Source organism: Seriola lalandi, unplaced genomic scaffold (genome assembly GCF_002814215.2).
Source record: "Seriola lalandi dorsalis isolate HSWRI2012SDOR001 ecotype SW California unplaced genomic scaffold, Sedor1 jcf7180002054825, whole genome shotgun sequence".
NCBI classification, from domain to species: domain Eukaryota; kingdom Metazoa; phylum Chordata; class Actinopteri; order Carangiformes; family Carangidae; genus Seriola; species Seriola lalandi.
In genome coordinates this window covers 721,506-739,034 of record NW_019525378.1, presented here as the reverse complement: position 1 = coordinate 739,034, position 17,529 = coordinate 721,506, and the positions used below count along the sequence as shown (strand labels likewise).

The following is a 17,529-nucleotide window of genomic DNA, read 5'->3' as shown; positions in this document are numbered from 1 at the left end:
ATATCTGAAATTTACATTATGACTGATCAGAACTCAAACTAAGATATCTTCAACATAGTTCTGACTAGTTATAATTTCAATTAAAGACAGATTTTGGTGTTTAAAAAGTTACTTCTAGTCAAATTTCCATTGTGAATATCTGAAACTATGACCTATCAAAACAAAACTGACAAGTCAGAATACATTTGTAGATATCTAAAATGTAATTAGAGATGATGATGAAACCTATTAGATGTGAACTGTTCTTCATAACTCTATTACATTTAGCTCTAACCAAACTGCTGAGTTGCACCTCAAGTTGTACCTAAAAAGGCAAGTAAAAACTCCCACATTAATAATGAATCAAACAAGTGATGAGAAAAATATCTTAAAAGATTTATTGTCTCACAGATTTCTTAACGTTGTCCCACCCTGCAATCAAATCATCAAACACAATGAATATTCTGTAATACAAATACAAAAAGGAGGACTAAACTTAAATGTGAACATCATTGACCAGTCCAATCCACCTGTACATGGCCGTGTTACAATCATATTTGACACATACAGTATTATTGCTCTGAAAGAACACAGCACACCAACTTCGACTGAAGGGACGAGGATTTGGGTCTGTAATGAAGTTCTACAAAGCTCTTACATTAGCTAGTACATTTTAAACTGTGTACAATGTCACTCTATGTCTTGTTGTTGCAACATGTGCTTCAACTTTCTGAATTTATTCTTTCCAATTCTGTTCTTGGCCTTCATGGGTGATTTTATCTTTTTGGCCTGCTTTTTCTCAAATCTGCTCCCTTCCTTTTTGCCAGCCTTTGATGCTTTAGTCTCCTCAGTTGTCTTCACTACAAGCTTCTTGGCCTCCGCCCCTTTCACAGTCTTTCCATCCATCTTGGCGATCTTTGCCTTTTTTGGTCCAGTGGGTAAGTTCTTTTTGCCTTTTGACTTGATGTTTGCTTTTTCCTTGGCTGCTGTTCCATTGGTTTGGCCTTTTTTCTTTGAGCTGCCTGCCTTACCGGGGACCGTCTTGTTCGTCTTGTCACTTTTGGACGGTTTCTCCTGAGGAGCTTCTGCAACGACCTCCACAGCTTCAGGAGCTTCAGAATTCTCTTCTTCTATATTAGTGACAGAGACAGACGGTTAGCTTGTGATAAACACAGTACTTATCAGGAAGGCGGCTGTGCATTAGTCATAAAAAAATGTTACCTTTCCCTGCTGGTGCGGTTGGAATTACATTGGAGAACTTCTTCAGTTTGGCCACAAAAAACCCATCCATATTGTGGGAATGAGGGTAAAATCGCCGAGTGAGTCGCAGAGAAGGATGGAACCTGCGTTCTTTGAACCTAAAAGAATTGAAAAATAAATGTAGGGTTAAAGAAGTATTTGCATTTCAATAAATTGATTTTAAATTAACTTAATAATACTTGGTGAAAACAAACATCTCATTTACCTGGTGAAGCCTTCCTTGCCAAAGTCAAGTCCTGTGGGAACTAATTTGACGTTCCTTTTCTTTAAGGCATAGTCCACCACCCATTCATTCTCCTCCATCTAGTGGAATATATTTTAGATAAAAAGATAGATAAATGTACTTTACTGATCAAAATGGGAGACTGCATCATTAGCCAGGCCTTTCTCCTACATAATCTAAACTATGTTCATAATTTATGTAGTACACATGGCACAAAACTGATTCTGCATTTACACATACCATTATTGAACATGTGCAGTAGACCAGATATCCTCCTGAAGGTGACTCAGCATTGACAGAGTCTATGGCAGATAGAATCAGCTCTTTCTGCAGGTGAGCAGAGCGCTGGATGTCTGCCTCATCCTATCAGGAAGCAGGATCAGAGGACCACAGGAACAAAGTGTTAAAACATTATTTAACATCCAAAGTATATATCTATATGGGTGTATACATAAACGGTGAATGGTGGTTTACCTTGCTGGTCTTCACAGCTGGATCTTTAGCGATGACTCCTGTGCCTGAGCATGGAGCATCAAGCAGTACTCTATCAAACCCACCCATTACCTGTGAGCAATATTTTCAACAAGTCAGTACAATTGATAAAACTCTGGAGTCAGTGTAAACCTCAGAGATGATCTTTTTCTAAAGATGTATAAATCTTACCTTTGGGAACTGCCTGCCATCGTAGTTGCAGATCACAGTGTTGGTGACGCCCAGACGGTGGATGTTTCCCACCACACTCTTCAATCTTTCAGCATTAGCGTCATTAGCCACGATCGTGCCGGTGTTTCTCATCAGCTGAGCTAAAGGTGGAACGTTCACATATATCATTAAGTAGATTTAATATGCACGTGAGAAAAGTTTGTATTTGCCTTCATTTACACTGGTCTACATTACAGCTGAAATGATCTGTCAATTTATCAATTAATCGATCCATGCAAAGCTTATTTGCAAACTATTTTGATATTCAATTAATCATTTCAATAATTTTTCAAGCAAAAATCCACTGGTTCCAGCTTTTCAAAAGTAAGGTAATGCTTCTTTTTTGGGTTTTGAACTGTTCATTGGATAAAACAAAGCATATAAATTTGTAATTTTAGGCTCTGGTAAATTGTATAAGGCACAAAACAATGAATCCAATTTAGAAAATGATCAGCAGACTAATCATTGATGAAAATAACCAGCCCTAGTTGACATTAACACAGTTTCAAACACCTCATAAAATTACTGTATTCGTCACCTACACAATGTATAACTGCAGCACATCTTACCAATATAGGAGGTCTTGCCTCCTGGAGCTGAGCTCATATCCAACACTAACTCTCCCTCCTGTGGAGAAAGCGCCATGACGGGCAGAAAACTGGAGGCTCCTTGCAGCATGTAATGACCAGCCAGGTACTCTGGAGTTGCACCTGTTGTAAAATAACAGTTAAAGCTGGTGAGGCCACAGTCGCTCTGCGATATTTTCCAATAAAGATCCTTCGTGACACAAGTCAGATCCCTGACATTTATGTGCTGAAACTTACCTACAGGTACTGAGGAGTCATAGATCACCAAACCCACTTTAGACCATTTCCCCAGTGGATCAAGGTTCACTCCTCTGTTGATGAGGGCCTGAACAAGGAAAACATAGACCAACACGTTAAACATGTGAGCACTTGAAGGCAGCATTTGACAGTATTTGACAACAGTAGTCAAGCCACTTGATAAGCAGTTTCTCCTGGAGTTCATTGGTCTTGATTTCTGCATTAATGACATGATCAAAACTAAAGCCAAAAAAAACAAAAAAAAAAAACAACTTCCATTGATTTAATTTACATTCCAAGTTCATATCAAACCAGTTGTTTGACCCAAATGCCCCCACTTCTATTTTTCAAAAAATAGTATAATTTTTCTTGTGACTGCGTTTATTAAAGCAATACTTCGATGTCATTTCCTTGGACAAACAGTTTCTTTACATCCTGTAAAACACAATGCTATTACCATTTCATCTGAGCTTTTTAGTGATTTGACCGACAAAAACCCAAACGAGCGTGAAACATATTATGCATTTTGTTAAAATATCCATATCAACCTATCAAATCAATCAATCAATCCCAACCCGAGCAGTTACCTGTGCAAGGTCCCGCCTCCTCGTTTTAAGTGTGTTGGTCCGAATAGTGACAGGTCTCTGAATTTCATTGGCCTCAAGGAAATCAACCAGCTGTCAAGAAGAAAATAAAGACTAATGAAGCGAATAAATGTTCTAGTCATTTTAAATCAATCCACAATGTCAACTGGGTCTTAACGACAGCCACACGTTTAAATTTGTATAACTCTGTACGTCATTCAGTTACTATCATGAGGAGAACTTCCACAGAAGAATTTCCGAGCACATGCTTTCTTTAGCACCACAGGAGAACACACACCTCTGAGAGAGGGAAGAGGTCTATTAATTTCTCAATGAGGAAGTTGTTGTAGCTGTAGTAGGTGCAGAGATCTTTCTTCAGGAGCGAGATGTACTCTGCTCTCTCTTTGCCCTCCTCCCTTTTTGTTGAGAAGTTACAAAGGACATCAACGTTGTCCTTTATCCTCTGATAAATTGTCTTCAGGTCTAGAGGCAAGACACCTTGAAAACACAGATGAGAAAAAAGAAAAAGCTTAGATTCATGGCAGAACAGTTAGTGTAAATCTGAGGAGATAACTTTAAATCACTCACCTTCCTTCTCAGTCTCCTCTGCCCCAGGTAGTCTAAATATGTCCATTTCATCTATGTTGGTTTGTACTGTGTCTTCTTCATCCATGTCAGCATCTGATTTCTCTTCATCATCATCATCATCATCATCATCATCACCTTCGTCATCTTCCTCCTCATCATCGTCATCACTCCCTAGAGCCATGGTTTCTTTCAGCTTTTTCTCTTTCTTTGCTGCTCGCTCAATAGGAAGGAGCTAAAAATGTGAAATAAAAACCAGGGAAAGTAATCACTAAATCATAACAATTATATTTTACCACATTAACAACCCTTAAGTTTTGTAAGATTGGCTGATTTTGTTGTAGCACCAAGTAGCAGTGGGAGGAAATCTGGAGTCTGGATTGTATCACAATTCTGGTCAAATTTAAAGTGGTGGTTTCACATACTTCCTCTCCATCACTTTCTTCTTCTGCTGCTTCATCTGCACTGCCGTCATCAAGTGTGCCGTAGTCATCAACCATTTCTTCATCATCATCATCATCGTCGTCATCATCACCATCACCGTCATCATCATCATCCTCCTCAACCTGTTTCACTCCTGATTTTGCACCCTTTTTTCCTTGGTCTTTTCCTCCTTTCTTCTTCTGCTGCAGCTCCTGTTCCTCCTCCTCATCCTCCTCTTCCTCCCAGTGCTCTTCACTGTCATCCTCACTTTCAGGTTCATTCATTTTGCGCTTCCTCTTTGCTGGTTTCAACCATTTACTGTTCTCATCAGTGAATCCTTTAGAGGAAAAGAGAGGAACAAAAAGACTTGCATTAAATATCTATTCTCATCTATTTTTTGTTTGTTTTTATAATTTCTTGTTCCTTAAAAAAATAAATCTCACCAACATCATGAGTTACAATGTTTTTTTGAACCACAATTCATAGATGTCAAATTTCTGGAGCTGGATAATCCATCACAGTAAATATGAAGCCTTAATATGTTTTTGTCTAAATCATATTTGCTATACTATTTCATCATGGCCAAAGAAATTTCCTATTGCATCATCATCATTTGTTGTATGTTTATTATCTGGGACAACAGTTAATTACAAACCAAATATTGTTTGGTTTGTAATTAACATTCGCAGAATGTCCTGCGTGTAAAGATGCCAATCTTTAGAAAGGACAGAAAAAATGATGTGGTTACCTTTCTTGGGCTGTTCCTCTGCTACATCTTTTGGCTTTTTCAAATTCTGGACTCTCTTTGCAGCTCTGAAAAAAATGACAATACGAATGAGCAGCTTGTAAACACAGTAATGTTATTTCATGTTATGTGATCAGTCAACCTCCCCCCTTTTCCTGCCTCTACTTGAGAGACGTTTTGGTCCAGTTTCCTCTGCAAAGGAGTAAAAAATAGAACATCTTGATGAACAAGCCTGGATAATGGTTGGTCCATATTTACACAGTGAATACATGTGTGTTAGGAGAGCTGACAGAAAGGACACCATAGTCACCATCAGTTATAAACTTCGCCAACTCGGTCTCTGCTCCCTGTTGTTTCCTGGATTTTTTCCCTGGCCCTCTCTTCACCTTGTTGGTGGGATCCAACTTCCGACCCATGACTCCGAGCTACACAGATACCCTGAAAAGCAAAAGAAGGCAAGTCCCTGTTCACCGTCTATTCCAAATAACAATAATGTCAGTGTGTAATAGCAGAGGTCATTTAGACCACGTTCAGTTGCGATGGGACTCATTTGCATGGGAAAAAACCAACTGCAGAACATTGTATCAGGGAGGACTGAGTGAACCACAAGATGTGCATGATTTAAGATACACTTGCATACCTTTAAAGTTGCAGCATGTTGAGCTAATTTAAAGGAATTGCAAAATATTCCTGGGGCACATTGGCCATTAATTTAGAGAAATCTGACTAGTCACCACTAAAATATGATTAGGTGGTGTTTAACTATCTCAATAAGTTTTAAAGCATTATATATTTTTAAGAATACTTTAGTTAAACCTCAAATCCCAACAGACTGTATATAAGACTTATGATGATGCACTGGCACTTTTTAGTTTAGAGCCCCATTAGGATGTGAGGGGATCTTGATACTTAGATTGAATTCTTTGGTTCAAAATTACGAGGCACACAGCAGAAATGTCAAAAATGAAAATGTGAGGCAGATTAAGAAGGGGAAAAATCTGTGCTGAACTCAAGTCAACTCGTTGCCATAGCTTAAACTTTAAGACATATTCACCATGTTATACCCCGCGTGTATTCAATGTTTTCTATAGAAAACATTCATGAACATTCCTGAGGTCATCATACTCGTTACTTAGTAGTTTGTTGCTATTCATTGCTAGAGACACAATCACCCAAATGTTGAATTATAACACGGCTGCTAATGAACTTTGGCAGTGACGGAGTAACGTAACAAAATAAAGACAATTTGCACACCGACTAATAGTTGACCCAACTCCACATGCAGTGTTTGTAAGTAAAAGCTAAAAGCTCCATTGTTAACACTGACTGACCGAGTCTTTTCCCTCTGAGTGAATCTCTGCATCAAGTCTTCGCATACTCACCGATTAATCTGTCACTTTTTGTTCCAACGTCTGGCTGTACGGTGGAAGACCAAAAAATTTCACACGTGAATCTTCCTTCAACACGTTGTGGACAATCATCCGGCGAACATGGATGACGTGGCGGTGGTAGCGACACAGACACGTGCACACGCATATGCAATTGAAGAGAGTTTAAAAAATGTTTTTAATGTAGTTATCTACATTAACGCACATAAACACAAAGTAAGCAGTAGTGGTCATTAAAAACTACATTTATGAATAAAAAACGTCCCAGAATAATCATTACATTTATTATAAAAAAAAATCAATCTTGAGGTCTTTACACTCAAAATATATTATGACCAATTTAACAAAAAGTTTAAAGTTGTGTTGATACTGACAACTAAAATATCGACATAGAATTTGTTCACAAAGTTAAGAGAAAAAGAGAAACTAAAACATTGCCGGGGTGTATGTTTTGTTTTTTTATATGTAAATAATATTCATAGCTATGTAGTCTATGATCTATGCACGAGCCTCAGTTAATATAGACACTGACTCGTGAACGCGCACGTCTGCCATGACGCAGACCGTCTGCGACAGTCCTACAGGAGGCATCATGGCGGCACCTAATGGGAAGAAGCGTGGTCTTGAACATTTGGACGAATATGAACCTAAACCAGCCAAACACCTCCGCAGCCTGCACGACCGTATGGCAGAGCGGAGACTGGTTGTTATTCTGGAGGGAGCATCGTTAGAAACGGTGAAGGTAAGGCGCCAGGGTTGTGTTCGTGTGTTGTTGTGATGCCTGCTACATGAGGAAGTGACATCAGTAACCATACCTTTAAATTATTTTTTACAACAAGTCGGTAATAGACAGTCCAAATATGTTTGGTTTCTTCCAGGTCGGGAAAACATTTGAGCTGTTAAACTGTGACCAGCACAAAAATATGATCGTCAAAAGTGGAAGAGATCCAGGACACATAAGACCAGATATCACACATCAGGTAATCACTTATATATGTAATGTACTTCAAAAACATTTAGGCATAACTGCTATTATATTTGTGTTTATGTCTGCAGGTCAGTGTGTTGTGCCTTGTTTAGTTAACATGTCTTTTGTGTTGCTGTACGCTCACTGTAGTGCATTATGGATTAAGGAGATGTAGGTGGACGTGACAACACAGACAGAAGTCCTGAAAGATGGAATTTTGTTCATCACAAACGAAACTTACTTCTTAAATATCTTATTTCCTTTGCCCAGTGTCTGCTCATGCTGATGGACAGTCCGCTGAACAGGGCGGGCCTGCTGCAGGTTTACATCCACACAGAGAAAAACGCTTTGATAGAGATCAACCCGCAGACCCGCATCCCAAGAACCTTCACCCGCTTCTGTGGCCTCATGGGTAAACTACCACCTCAGTTGTGTGTTTTTTGATTGTTGTGCAAGCAAAGTACAAAACAGTGAGTCTTACACCTGTGTCATTGTTTCGCATCTGCCTTCCTTCCTCAGCTGTTCCTAATCTTCCTCTTTTGTCCTCTTCCATCTTAGTTCAATTGCTGCACAAGCTGAGTGTCAGAGCCGCTGATGGTCCACAGAAGCTTCTGAGGATGATTAAAAACCCAGTGTCCGACCATCTGCCTCCTGGCTGCCCTCGCATCGCCACCTCCTTCTCTTCAGGAGAGGCCGTCTGCGCCCGGTCTGTGGTGCCAGAGGGACCAGCTGCTGTGGTGATCGGAGCATTTGCACATGGAGCGGTGAGGAATGGCTCTACGCGGTGGCTGATCCACTGCTTTAATCGTAAAATATCTGTGATACTAATCTCTCTGTCTCTATTAGGTGAATGTGGACTACACGGAGAAGACCGTGTCAATCAGTAACTACCCGCTCTCTGCAGCATTGACCTGTGCCAAGATGTGCTCTGCCTTCGAGGAAGTGTGGGGGGTCCTGTGACAAACAGGTGGTGGACTCCTGAGGAGACAGTAGACTACACAGACATTTTTTCAGTGGACTAAGAATGGATATGCTGAAAACATGGCACCAAATGTCTGTTTTCACTAGTGAGGCCATGTGGACTACAAGTATGATGCTGTTTGGCCGCCGTGTGGAATACTCATTCATTTTTGTACCCAATCTTCCTTTTCCATGTTTTGTACAATTATTAATTGTAGTAACCTATTCATGGAGCTATGGATCTCAATACAGTTCCATTAAAATGTACAATTAAATAATGTGTGGCTTGGTTTCATACAGACTATAGACTACATATGACTATAGTTCAGAGGGAAGTGTCAGTAGAGCACACTGGAGAAAAACCCTTACAGGGAGTGCTTGGATTTTCATACTTAACCTAAGTGTTCGTTATAGTGTATTAGACACATTTTCAGACCAGCTGTCACATAAAAAGAAAATGTACAATTTCAGTTTGCTTAAAAGGTTTCAGTTTATTAATCCTCGCCACAAATTGCGCTCTCTAATAATAGTAAGCCCTTCTCCTGGCAATCTGACGCTGCCGTGTTTTTAATCGTGCTCTTGTTTTAGGAAGTCTTTGTCTTTTCCGGGCAACTTTATACGGATGTTGGTTTCTCTTTGGTTGTCGTCTCCGAGTCCTTTGAGCCTTCCTCGCTGGCTTTCGAACCCGTGAAGGTTGGTTTGATGAAGGTTTGCGTTTCTTCCCTGCTGGCTTTTGCGACTTTTTTCTTGCTTTAGGCGTCTTCTTTCTCGGTTTGTGCGATCTGCTTGCTCGTTTGTGAGTCTTGCCTTTTAGTTTCTGTGATTTGCCTGCTGGATTGCGAGTGTTGACTCTTGGTTTGTGCGATTTGGCCGCTCGTCTGCTCGTCTTGCCTTTTGGTTTGTGTGGTTTGCCTCTTGGTTTAGGAGTCTTTATGGCTTGTTTCTGTGACTTTTCTGCTCCTTTGGGAGATTTGCTGACTGCTTTGCTCTGCCTCAGATCTCCTTTTGGTTTTGGGGATTTCACCGGGCTCGTCCTCACTCGTGTTGTGTCCGGCTTTTTCTGATTTTTGTAGAAAATAAAGTATTGAAAATTTCAAATAATTTACTGTTGACAAGACAAACCTATTGTGGCTAACACTGAAATTTTGAGGTCAAGTCAACACTGAATGACAGGAGGGGAAAAAACTGCTGCTGTTCTCAGAAGGTATTGGCCAAATCCCAACGTACCATATGTATAACACAGAGCAGCAGCAGCAATTATCTGTCCTACTGCATACCATTCAGTGTTGTATTTCCCTTTTAACCAATACCAATGTATTCACAAGTTACCAAATTAAACAGGCGAATGCTCTTTACCTTAGTGTTCAGCCTTAACGATGCATTTCTCGTAGTTCGGACGAGTGTGACGTTATTAACCAGCCTTTTGGTCACCACGTTCACCCGCCTGTTGTTCTTGGTGACATCGTAGCCTCCAGCAGCCAGCGTCTGCTTGAGCTCCGCCATAGAGATGCCACCTCGGTGTTTGCAGTGGGAAACCACGCTGAGGATGAGCTGGGAAACCTGATGTGAGGCCGGCTTTGTCTGTGCGGTGTTTCTCTTGGATGCATTGTCAGCCTCAGTTTGAATCTGATGCTTGAAAAGGCGAACGGGAGTCTCTGAGGAATCAATAAAGATGAGAGAAGGTTGTGTGACATTCTAAAACAATGAATAAACTAAATTAAATAGCGGATAATAGAGAGAATACTCGATTTGTGTCTCCAAGGTCCTCATTCAAATCATGACTTCTGTGATGGGATAAATGTAAACTACAGTCTAATATATATTTAGTCATAATCTGTCAGTTAGAGCTAATATTGGGGAGGCTGAGGTTGAGTCTACATTTTACAAATAAAATCTCTACATTGTGAGTATTTTCTAAGTTGATCCCAGAAAGGGTTTTTTTTTTTCACTCATAATATTTGAATTTGACCTTTCACCCTGTAAACTGCAATTGTCCAGTCTATAAAATGTTACAAAATATTTTAAAAATCCTCATCATTTTTCCCTGAAGCCCATGTGAACATACTCAATTCGCCCTGAGCATCAGTTAAAAACTGCAAAGATGTGGGGTTTACTGTCATAAAAAAAAAAAAAAAAAAGATTTAAATGATGAATCCTTTATCAAAATTGTTGCCAATTAGTTTTCTGTGAATTAAGAATAATCAACTCAGTAATGTCTGCTGTAGAGCACTGGCTGGTTTCTAGGTACCAGGGGAAATAATGAAACTATGCTCAGTGGGGGTCAATAAGGGGCCCAGCAATAAACTTTCCCCTGGGAGGTTAAACCAGCTGTGACCTTCATGTTAGGAAATAAAAATTTACATCAAGTGTCACAGAGTTAAATACAACTGACACATGTCTTAATTAAAAAGTGTCAAATCAGTGTATCAAACTAAAAGCTATAAGCTAGCTACCATTAGCTAGAATAGCTGTATTTAGGTGTTACTCACTTGGCACAGACACTTGTCCCTTCTCCGCCGGCTCCTCCTGGTCCTGGATGGCCCGTTTCAACAGCCGGCCCAAACGTTTGGCTCCTGCTTTTCCGAGGCCTTTCCCAGTCGGAGGTTTAGTAGTTCTGCCCACTTGTTTAATCAGCCTCAAAGGTGTATTTTCTCTTGCTTTAATGTTGATACTAACATTTCCCTGAGCAATCCTCTCTGAGGCTTTTTTGGCTGTGGCTTTGCTCCGCATGTTTCCTGTTGGGCTATTTCATATTTCAAAAAGAAATCTGAAATCTGAGAACTCTCCAGCTGATTGTTGGAGAGTCTGACAGGAACATGATATGGCCTGATTTTCAAACAGTAATTTAGTGATTTGATTTTGAAAAATAACAGTTCTTAAGTTGCTGTGGAACCGCTGGAACTCAGTGGTGGAAAGTAACTAAGTACATTTACATCGCTACTTTGTATTTCTACTCTTCTATTTTCATCAATATTGTATTTTTTTCACTGATTTGACAGCTTTGGTTACTAGTTACTTTATAAATCATTTTGTTTTGTTTTAAATGAAACTGTCCAACAGTGTAAACATACAAGTAGAGCTGAAACAATTGACAGAAATGAATTGAGAATTTATTATGATAATCATTTAAGTCATTTTTCTTGCAAAAAAGCCAAATCTCTCCCTGAATGCAGGACTTTCATGGAGTATTGTTAAATGCTTGCATTGATAGTGAAGGCTCAGGGTGCTTTTTTTCAAATGTCTCTTTTTTTATTTCAATAATTACTAAACAGCTTGTGCAATTAATGGAACATGCAAACACATCTTATAAACAATTAAGGCTAATACAAAAAAACAAACATCAGTGTTTCTTGGGTTGTACATACTGTCGGTATTCTATATTAACTTTCTTTGTAACAACAGTTCGCCAACATCCACAGCGTGCTTGGTTACAGCACCACATGGATGTGAGTATCTTGTCAGAGTAATACTCAGTAACAAAAAATAAAAGTGCAGCCAGTCTTCAGAGGAGTCTCTTCAGCATGTTTGTAATGTATGTTGCTGGGTTTTACTGGGACACTGTAGGCGTGAAGGACACAGGTGAGATTTGGCGCAAATGACTGTAATCAAAAAGGAGGGCTCCAATGGCATGAATCCATGGTAGGGGTCAAAGTCACAGTTAACCTGGAAAAGAATACATTAAGACCATGAGATGACTAGCTGAGAGGATAAGAGATCAAAACTTAAAGAAAACGATTAAAGTATTTTACCTGAGAAAAAGATGAGAGAAACAGGCGGGTGTGTGACAATCCTGAGATGGAGGTGTCCTCCGGATGGTTCTTTAGACTCTGACGATAAGCCTGAGGAACGAGGGAGGATGAAATGTGGATGTGTGAGTTTAATGTTGCTGTCACACAGACGCAGAGACTAAAGCCTGAAGATAGCTCCTCACCTGCAATGCTATCTGCAGTGCAGAATACTGCACCCACACCTCCTGCTGCTGTGCTGCTGAGAGAGAAAATGCTCCACCTCTGCTTGTTCTTTCTGTCACAGTGAGATAGTGAGCCCACACACATTCCCCCACAGCACGCACTGTCTCACTCTGAGAGTAAACTACAACACAACAGAGACATGGACATGATATTGCAGTAAACAATCTCACTGGAGCCCAGAGAATGCAGTTTTTTATGTCTGAAAAACAGCATATTTTTATGGTAATTCATTATATATGTAACCACGACAACAAACACAACAAATGTGAGCATCTCTTACTGTCAGGCAGAAGCAAGTGGAGGATATCTTTGGCGAGAAGGAAACCCATCACACCATAATTCATTGCCCTGTTAAAAAAAGAAACAGAAGAGTGAACCATAATGTTCAGTCATTATAATAATATAAACTACAATTACTGCCTCGCGGTTGTATGCCTCTAACGACCAGTCCAGAGTTAATTAGCTTGTAAATTCTTGAGTTACAGCCAAAGTTGTGTTTTCTGTGGTCACAGTGACCAACAAAATCTAAGTAGAGCTTGAGCTTGTACCAGTTTGAACCAAATTTGAAGAAATCCCCACGGGGTGTTACTACCACATTGTGATCTCAAGAATGGGACAGACGGACAACCAGAAAACATAATGCCACCGACGTGGAGGCACAAAAACCATGAAGTTAAAACAGTGCTCTTTACCTGGGATAAGTTGGATGGAAGAGGGGAGGGACAAACATTCCCACGGGAAAGAGGAGCTCATTACCCAGGAGAAGTGGTGTGACAGACAGACTAAAAGAAACGAGAAAAGATTAAATACATTCTTAATACAGTCATATTCTCATTTTTAAGAACAGAGCCGGCACTCACACATCGACCCTCTCGGTCTGCTCAGTCAGGAGTTTTCTGCGCCTCTTTTGCCACAAGGACAGTAGCTGCACATAGTTGGAGAAGAAGCTGTGTGTGTTCACTGACACCTGAAAACACACAGGCTGTGGAGTCAGTGCTGTTCTTTGTTTTCAGCTGCACTGCATTTAGCAGCAGCAATTTATTAGACAAATAGTTAAGGGAGTTTAGGTGGGTATAACTAGGGAGCGCATCAAATAAAGAAGTCAACATCTTCATACACCTTATCTGATGGATCCGCTGGAAGTGAGTAATGTACCTTAGAAAAAAGCAGATCAAGCTCAGCTTCACTAGAGATCTCATTTGAAGTCCAGAGTCTTGGATTTAAAGAATGAACCTGGAAGATGACAGACGATCGATATCAAAATCATTACAGAATACTGTTGAAAAAGAAAAGTGCTGTATCAATTCTTTCTTCGTATGTTACCTTTTTCATAACAGACTGGGGAGACGTCTTGTCTGTCCATTTGAGTTCATGTAATTTGGACTTGAAGGAGGAAAAGATATTTTGAATCACCTCCTCTGCCTGTTGAACAATAAAAAACCTTCAATACAACGCACAACAGCCTCATAACCTTAATCACTGCCGACCTCATGTTGTCCCGAATCCCGACAATCCCTCCTCACCTCTCGGCGTGCCGTCCTTTCACGCAGAAGGTGTGTAAGAACTGAGTCGAATCCTCTCTCGGTCTCCAACACACAGTGTCTCCAGCGAGGAGCCACCTGCTGAAGAGTCCCACAGAGAAGACGTGACTCAAACCAATCAATTCACAATTGATTAAAAATGTTATGGTTCAATGTGTGGCCTCACCTCTTCAGTGTTACCCAGAGTCACAGATAAATTCTTTGCTGCTTCAGAAAATCTGGAGTCCAGCGCCGGCATCAGGGTGTGCAGCAGATTCAGGACCATATAAGTTTGAAGGGGACCGCTGAGTGGAATCAAATGAGGCAGGAAAGCGTCAGAAAAGAAAAAAAAAAAGGGGGAAAAGGGTTTTTACATGTTTGATTGTGTGTTTTTCCACGTCACTTACAGTACCTGCTGCTCAGCTCATGCTTGTTCAGCCATTTCCCGATGATTGGGGTCATTTGCACCATGTAGGGCAAGTTATGCACAAGGACAGGATCGTCCTCCATTAGGGTCAGTGGATGGAAAGCGGCCTGCAGACAACCCAACCAATCAATGGCAGGGGCCTGGATCTGTTGGTGCATTTGACATGAAGAAAATCTATTACTACAGTGAATTCAGACACAGCGAGCATGTATAGCGACACAGACTCCTCCTCCGGCACCTGGAGCTCTTTGATGGTCATGCGCTGATAGAGCTGTCCTTTCGACAGGCGATATTGCAGCGGTGAAGTAGCTACAGCGAGCTCAGAGGACAGAGACATGAACATGCCCACATGGAGCATGCTGCTGCTGGGCGGGGCCCCCAACAGCGCCAGGTACGTCTCACATGTTGCCAAGAAACGACGTAGTGTCTGGACGAGAAGAGACAGGAGAATGATTCAGGGATGCATCAGTGGGATGGAAGAATATTGTATTGATTAAAAGGTATTTCTGTTGTCGACAGTGGCCATCAACCTGAGCTTTAGCTTGAGACTTCTGTGTCTTGGTGTTCCACTCAATCGGGATCAATAGATCTGGCTGATCAATCTGTGGACAAAAAGGAGACTTGAGTTAAGTAGAAGCACAAAGCCTGCTTTGCTATGGCAGTGTTCCCACCGGCATATTAGGGTTTATCCTAACGGACACTGGCCTGTATGTATCTTTTGGTCGAACCACGGGCAATTTCATTTGGGTCTTTGCCCACATAGAGGTTGAAGAAGGGAAAGGTGGCGTAGTCTCTCATCAGCAGGCTCAGGGTGGAGTTGAAATCAGTCTTATTCCATTGGCCTGATGCAGCCCAACCTCCCAGCTGCACACACACAGAGAGAGAGAGAGAGAGAGAGATTAAAAACAGAGGGATTATCAGAATCAAGAACAGGCCACAAACATAAATAAACAAAACAACTCATGAACACGTGTCTCTCACAAATAATGCATCTGCCATCTGAGACAATCAGCTGCAAATATGCCCAATGCCTATCACAGTTTCCCAGAGGTGACAGCCGTGTCTCGGCCTTAGTCCAAAAATATTCAGCAAACTGACGTGCAAAACAAGGGAAAACAGCAAACTCTCACATTTGAGAAGTATCAAATATTTGGCAAGTTTGTTTGAAAAAATTACTTTTCGATGGTCAAAACAGCTGACGAGTCACTTTCTCTCTATCAGTTAAACAATTAATCAACTTCTCATTTGAGCTCTAGTTCGTTTTATGTGCAACGAGAAGAGCAAAGGAGGAACCGCCACTAAATGACTAAATTCTTTTTTTTTTACATTACCTCAGCTGAGTTGTTTTGACAAATTACTACTTGTAACTATAGCACAGCCTTTTAGAGGACTGTCAGCCTGGGGCCTGCTTACAAAGGGTATATGAGTATCATACTTTCTGGATGAGTGTGAGGAAGGGCTCCACTCCAGCTGTTTCTATGGCTCTTGTGTCCAAACAGGAGTTGTAAAATCCTTTGGCCTTCTGCACTGCTGAACTGGTGCCTCTGTTGTTCGACTCTGACAGAGAGATACAAAGCAAAACACACAATTCAGGCCGCACAGTGATGTCACAAGCTCACATATACACCAAAGTGATTGGATGAACCAATACAGTCCAAACTCCTACCCAAAATCTCCCTGAGGTACTGCAGCAGTACGGTTTTCCTGTCTAATATTTTTTCCTGTCTCACTCCTCTGTCTTCTCTCTCTTTACTGTGTCCTCTCCTCTCTGACCACACAGACTTCCCATTGTAGTTCTGCTGATGTCCCAGGATGCCCTGTCCTCTCTGTCTGCCCCCGCTGTCTGGTGAGAGTCCGTCAGATCCACATGTGAACAAGAAGTAGTCACAGGGCTCCTTGAAGGGATCGGCAGATGTGGAGAGATGGGCCGAGGCCCTCTGACAGGCTGGGGAAAGACATGGAGTCGCTACAGGAAAGAGTGAGAGAAAAGTTAGACGAAATGAAAGTCCTGAATTTATTGTGTAATTTTGCTGAGTCATCGTGTTTCAGGCCTACCAGCGCCTGCCTGGTTATTGCTCCTACTCTGAAGATTCTGGTGCTTATAGTAAATTAGTCCCAGAAAAGCAGCACATAAGGAGAACCCCCCAAAGAGGAGGAGCAGCCTTCGATGTTTTATCCACAGTGGCTTTGCTTGGTGCCGGTGCTCGGGGTTAGACTCCGACAGCTGTACCTCAGGCTGGGGCTGGGTTTGTTGATGGGTCTCAGGGGGATCTTGGGTGGGGAGTGGCAGCTGAAACACCAGTGGAGACTGAAGCCCCCTCTCAAGGCCTGGCTGTGACGATGGCTGGATTGATAGCTGAAGGTGGAAGTGAGCAATTTAAAACAGAAAATAACTGGATATACTTAAGTACCATGACATTTTTGGAAATATATATTTTTTTTATGTAGTTGCTCCAAAATGTTTAGGAACAGTAGAAATACAGATGATTTGTTATTGATAATTCAGAATGAGCCTTCACTCACCCCCAGTGCAGATGTTACAAAGAGTGATATAGCCTATTGTTTTCAACCTTTATTGTAGAGCTGCATTCATTAGTTGATCTACGGAAAAATAGTCTTTAACTATTTTGATAATTGATTAACTGTTATTTTTTAAAGAAAATATGTCATAATTATCTTGTTTCTTAAATATGAATATCTTCAGGTTCATGATAGTAAACTGAATATATTATAATAAATAAAAATGATATTTAGTTACAGCCCCATAGATAAGCCATGTTCATTAATGACCCCTCGTCACAGGAGCAGCTGAGCAGCTGCGAGCAAACTTCTCTTCTCAGGGTGTTTCCTTTTTAAAATCATCTCCAGTATTTCAAGAAAAAAAAAGCCAGAAAAATTAAGTTTGTCTTCCTTCTTCTTTTTATAGGGATCAGATCCTCTGGTGGGTGTGTGTGTGTGTGTGTGTGTGCTG

The 17,529-nt window shown here is 40.9% G+C and overlaps 4 protein-coding genes across 5 annotated transcripts in view; 1 reads left to right on the top strand and 3 right to left on the bottom strand.

Annotated features, from left to right (window-relative positions):
• Positions 1–354: 354 nt before the first annotated feature.
• Positions 355–6,826, bottom strand: nop2 (NOP2 nucleolar protein homolog (yeast)). The gene is made up of 16 exons (XM_087179331.1): positions 6,708–6,826; positions 5,636–5,763; positions 5,477–5,517; positions 5,329–5,395; positions 4,583–4,917; positions 4,161–4,392; positions 3,871–4,070; positions 3,576–3,665; positions 2,989–3,076; positions 2,734–2,874; positions 2,126–2,265; positions 1,937–2,026; positions 1,703–1,825; positions 1,445–1,542; positions 1,201–1,337; positions 355–1,109 (listed from the first exon to the last, which is right to left on the bottom strand). Exons 2-16 carry the CDS (start codon positions 5,739–5,741, stop codon positions 670–672), a joined length of 2,328 nt encoding a protein of 775 aa, XP_087035457.1. The 5' UTR covers positions 5,742–5,763; positions 6,708–6,826; the 3' UTR covers positions 355–669.
• A 449-nt stretch (positions 6,827–7,275) lies between these two features.
• Positions 7,276–8,918, top strand: emg1 (EMG1 N1-specific pseudouridine methyltransferase). The gene is made up of 5 exons (XM_023426455.2): positions 7,276–7,455; positions 7,592–7,693; positions 7,951–8,092; positions 8,239–8,444; positions 8,527–8,918. The coding sequence occupies exons 1-5, from the start codon at positions 7,306–7,308 to the stop codon at positions 8,638–8,640; spliced, it is 714 nt and encodes a 237-aa protein (XP_023282223.1). The 5' UTR covers positions 7,276–7,305; the 3' UTR covers positions 8,641–8,918.
• Positions 8,919–9,160: 242 nt separating this feature from the next.
• On the bottom strand, positions 9,161–11,449 carry LOC111669942 (uncharacterized). The gene is made up of 3 exons (XM_023426454.2): positions 11,130–11,449; positions 9,997–10,295; positions 9,161–9,700 (listed from the first exon to the last, which is right to left on the bottom strand). Exons 1-3 carry the CDS (start codon positions 11,368–11,370, stop codon positions 9,161–9,163), a joined length of 1,080 nt encoding a protein of 359 aa, XP_023282222.1. The 5' UTR covers positions 11,371–11,449.
• Positions 11,450–11,867: 418 nt separating this feature from the next.
• kel (Kell metallo-endopeptidase (Kell blood group)) overlaps positions 11,868–17,529 on the bottom strand; it is a 6,662-nt gene continuing 1,000 nt past the window's right edge. The window contains exons 2-18 of one of the 2 annotated variants that reach the window (XM_023426448.2): positions 16,614–16,914; positions 16,225–16,524; positions 15,994–16,115; positions 15,264–15,422; positions 15,089–15,160; positions 14,797–14,985; positions 14,544–14,704; positions 14,319–14,436; positions 14,135–14,230; positions 13,935–14,033; positions 13,767–13,844; positions 13,472–13,578; positions 13,304–13,393; positions 12,892–12,959; positions 12,572–12,732; positions 12,390–12,479; positions 11,868–12,303 (exon numbers count right to left, since the gene is read on the bottom strand). In XM_023426448.2, the coding sequence (XP_023282216.1) occupies positions 12,157–12,303; positions 12,390–12,479; positions 12,572–12,732; positions 12,892–12,959; positions 13,304–13,393; positions 13,472–13,578; positions 13,767–13,844; positions 13,935–14,033; positions 14,135–14,230; positions 14,319–14,436; positions 14,544–14,704; positions 14,797–14,985; positions 15,089–15,160; positions 15,264–15,422; positions 15,994–16,115; positions 16,225–16,524; positions 16,614–16,914 (2,358 nt within the window). In that variant the 3' untranslated portion in view covers positions 11,868–12,156. Of the gene's footprint in view, positions 12,304–12,389; positions 12,480–12,571; positions 12,733–12,891; positions 12,960–13,303; positions 13,394–13,471; positions 13,579–13,766; positions 13,845–13,934; positions 14,034–14,134; positions 14,234–14,318; positions 14,437–14,543; positions 14,705–14,796; positions 14,986–15,088; positions 15,161–15,263; positions 15,423–15,993; positions 16,116–16,224; positions 16,525–16,613; positions 16,915–17,529 lie in introns of both variants that reach the window. The other variant, XM_023426447.2, reaches the window with a different exon arrangement.

Excerpts from the sequence above, each read along its gene's own strand:
- LOC111669942 (XM_023426454.2), bottom strand. The coding sequence starts at position 11,370 with ATGCGGAGCAAAGCCACAGCCAAAAAAGCCTCAGAGAGGATTGCTCAG. Across the intron at positions 10,296-11,129 it reads GGGACAAGTGTCTGTGCCAA|AGACTCCCGTTCGCCTTTTC; the intron begins GTGAGTAACACC and ends TTGATTCCTCAG. Across the intron at positions 9,701-9,996 it reads CGTTAAGGCTGAACACTAAG|AAAAAGCCGGACACAACACG; the intron begins GTAAAGAGCATT and ends TACAAAAATCAG.
- nop2 (XM_087179331.1), bottom strand. The coding sequence starts at position 5,741 with ATGGGTCGGAAGTTGGATCCCACCAACAAGGTGAAGAGAGGGCCAGGG. Across the intron at positions 5,396-5,476 it reads TCTCAAGTAGAGGCAGGAAA|AGAGCTGCAAAGAGAGTCCA; the intron begins AGGGGGGAGGTT and ends GTCATTTTTTTC. Across the intron at positions 2,027-2,125 it reads ATGGCAGGCAGTTCCCAAAG|GTAATGGGTGGGTTTGATAG; the intron begins GTAAGATTTATA and ends TATTGCTCACAG.
- emg1 (XM_023426455.2), top strand. The coding sequence starts at position 7,306 with ATGGCGGCACCTAATGGGAAGAAGCGTGGTCTTGAACATTTGGACGAA. Across the intron at positions 7,456-7,591 it reads CATCGTTAGAAACGGTGAAG|GTCGGGAAAACATTTGAGCT; the intron begins GTAAGGCGCCAG and ends GGTTTCTTCCAG. Across the intron at positions 7,694-7,950 it reads GACCAGATATCACACATCAG|TGTCTGCTCATGCTGATGGA; the intron begins GTAATCACTTAT and ends TCCTTTGCCCAG.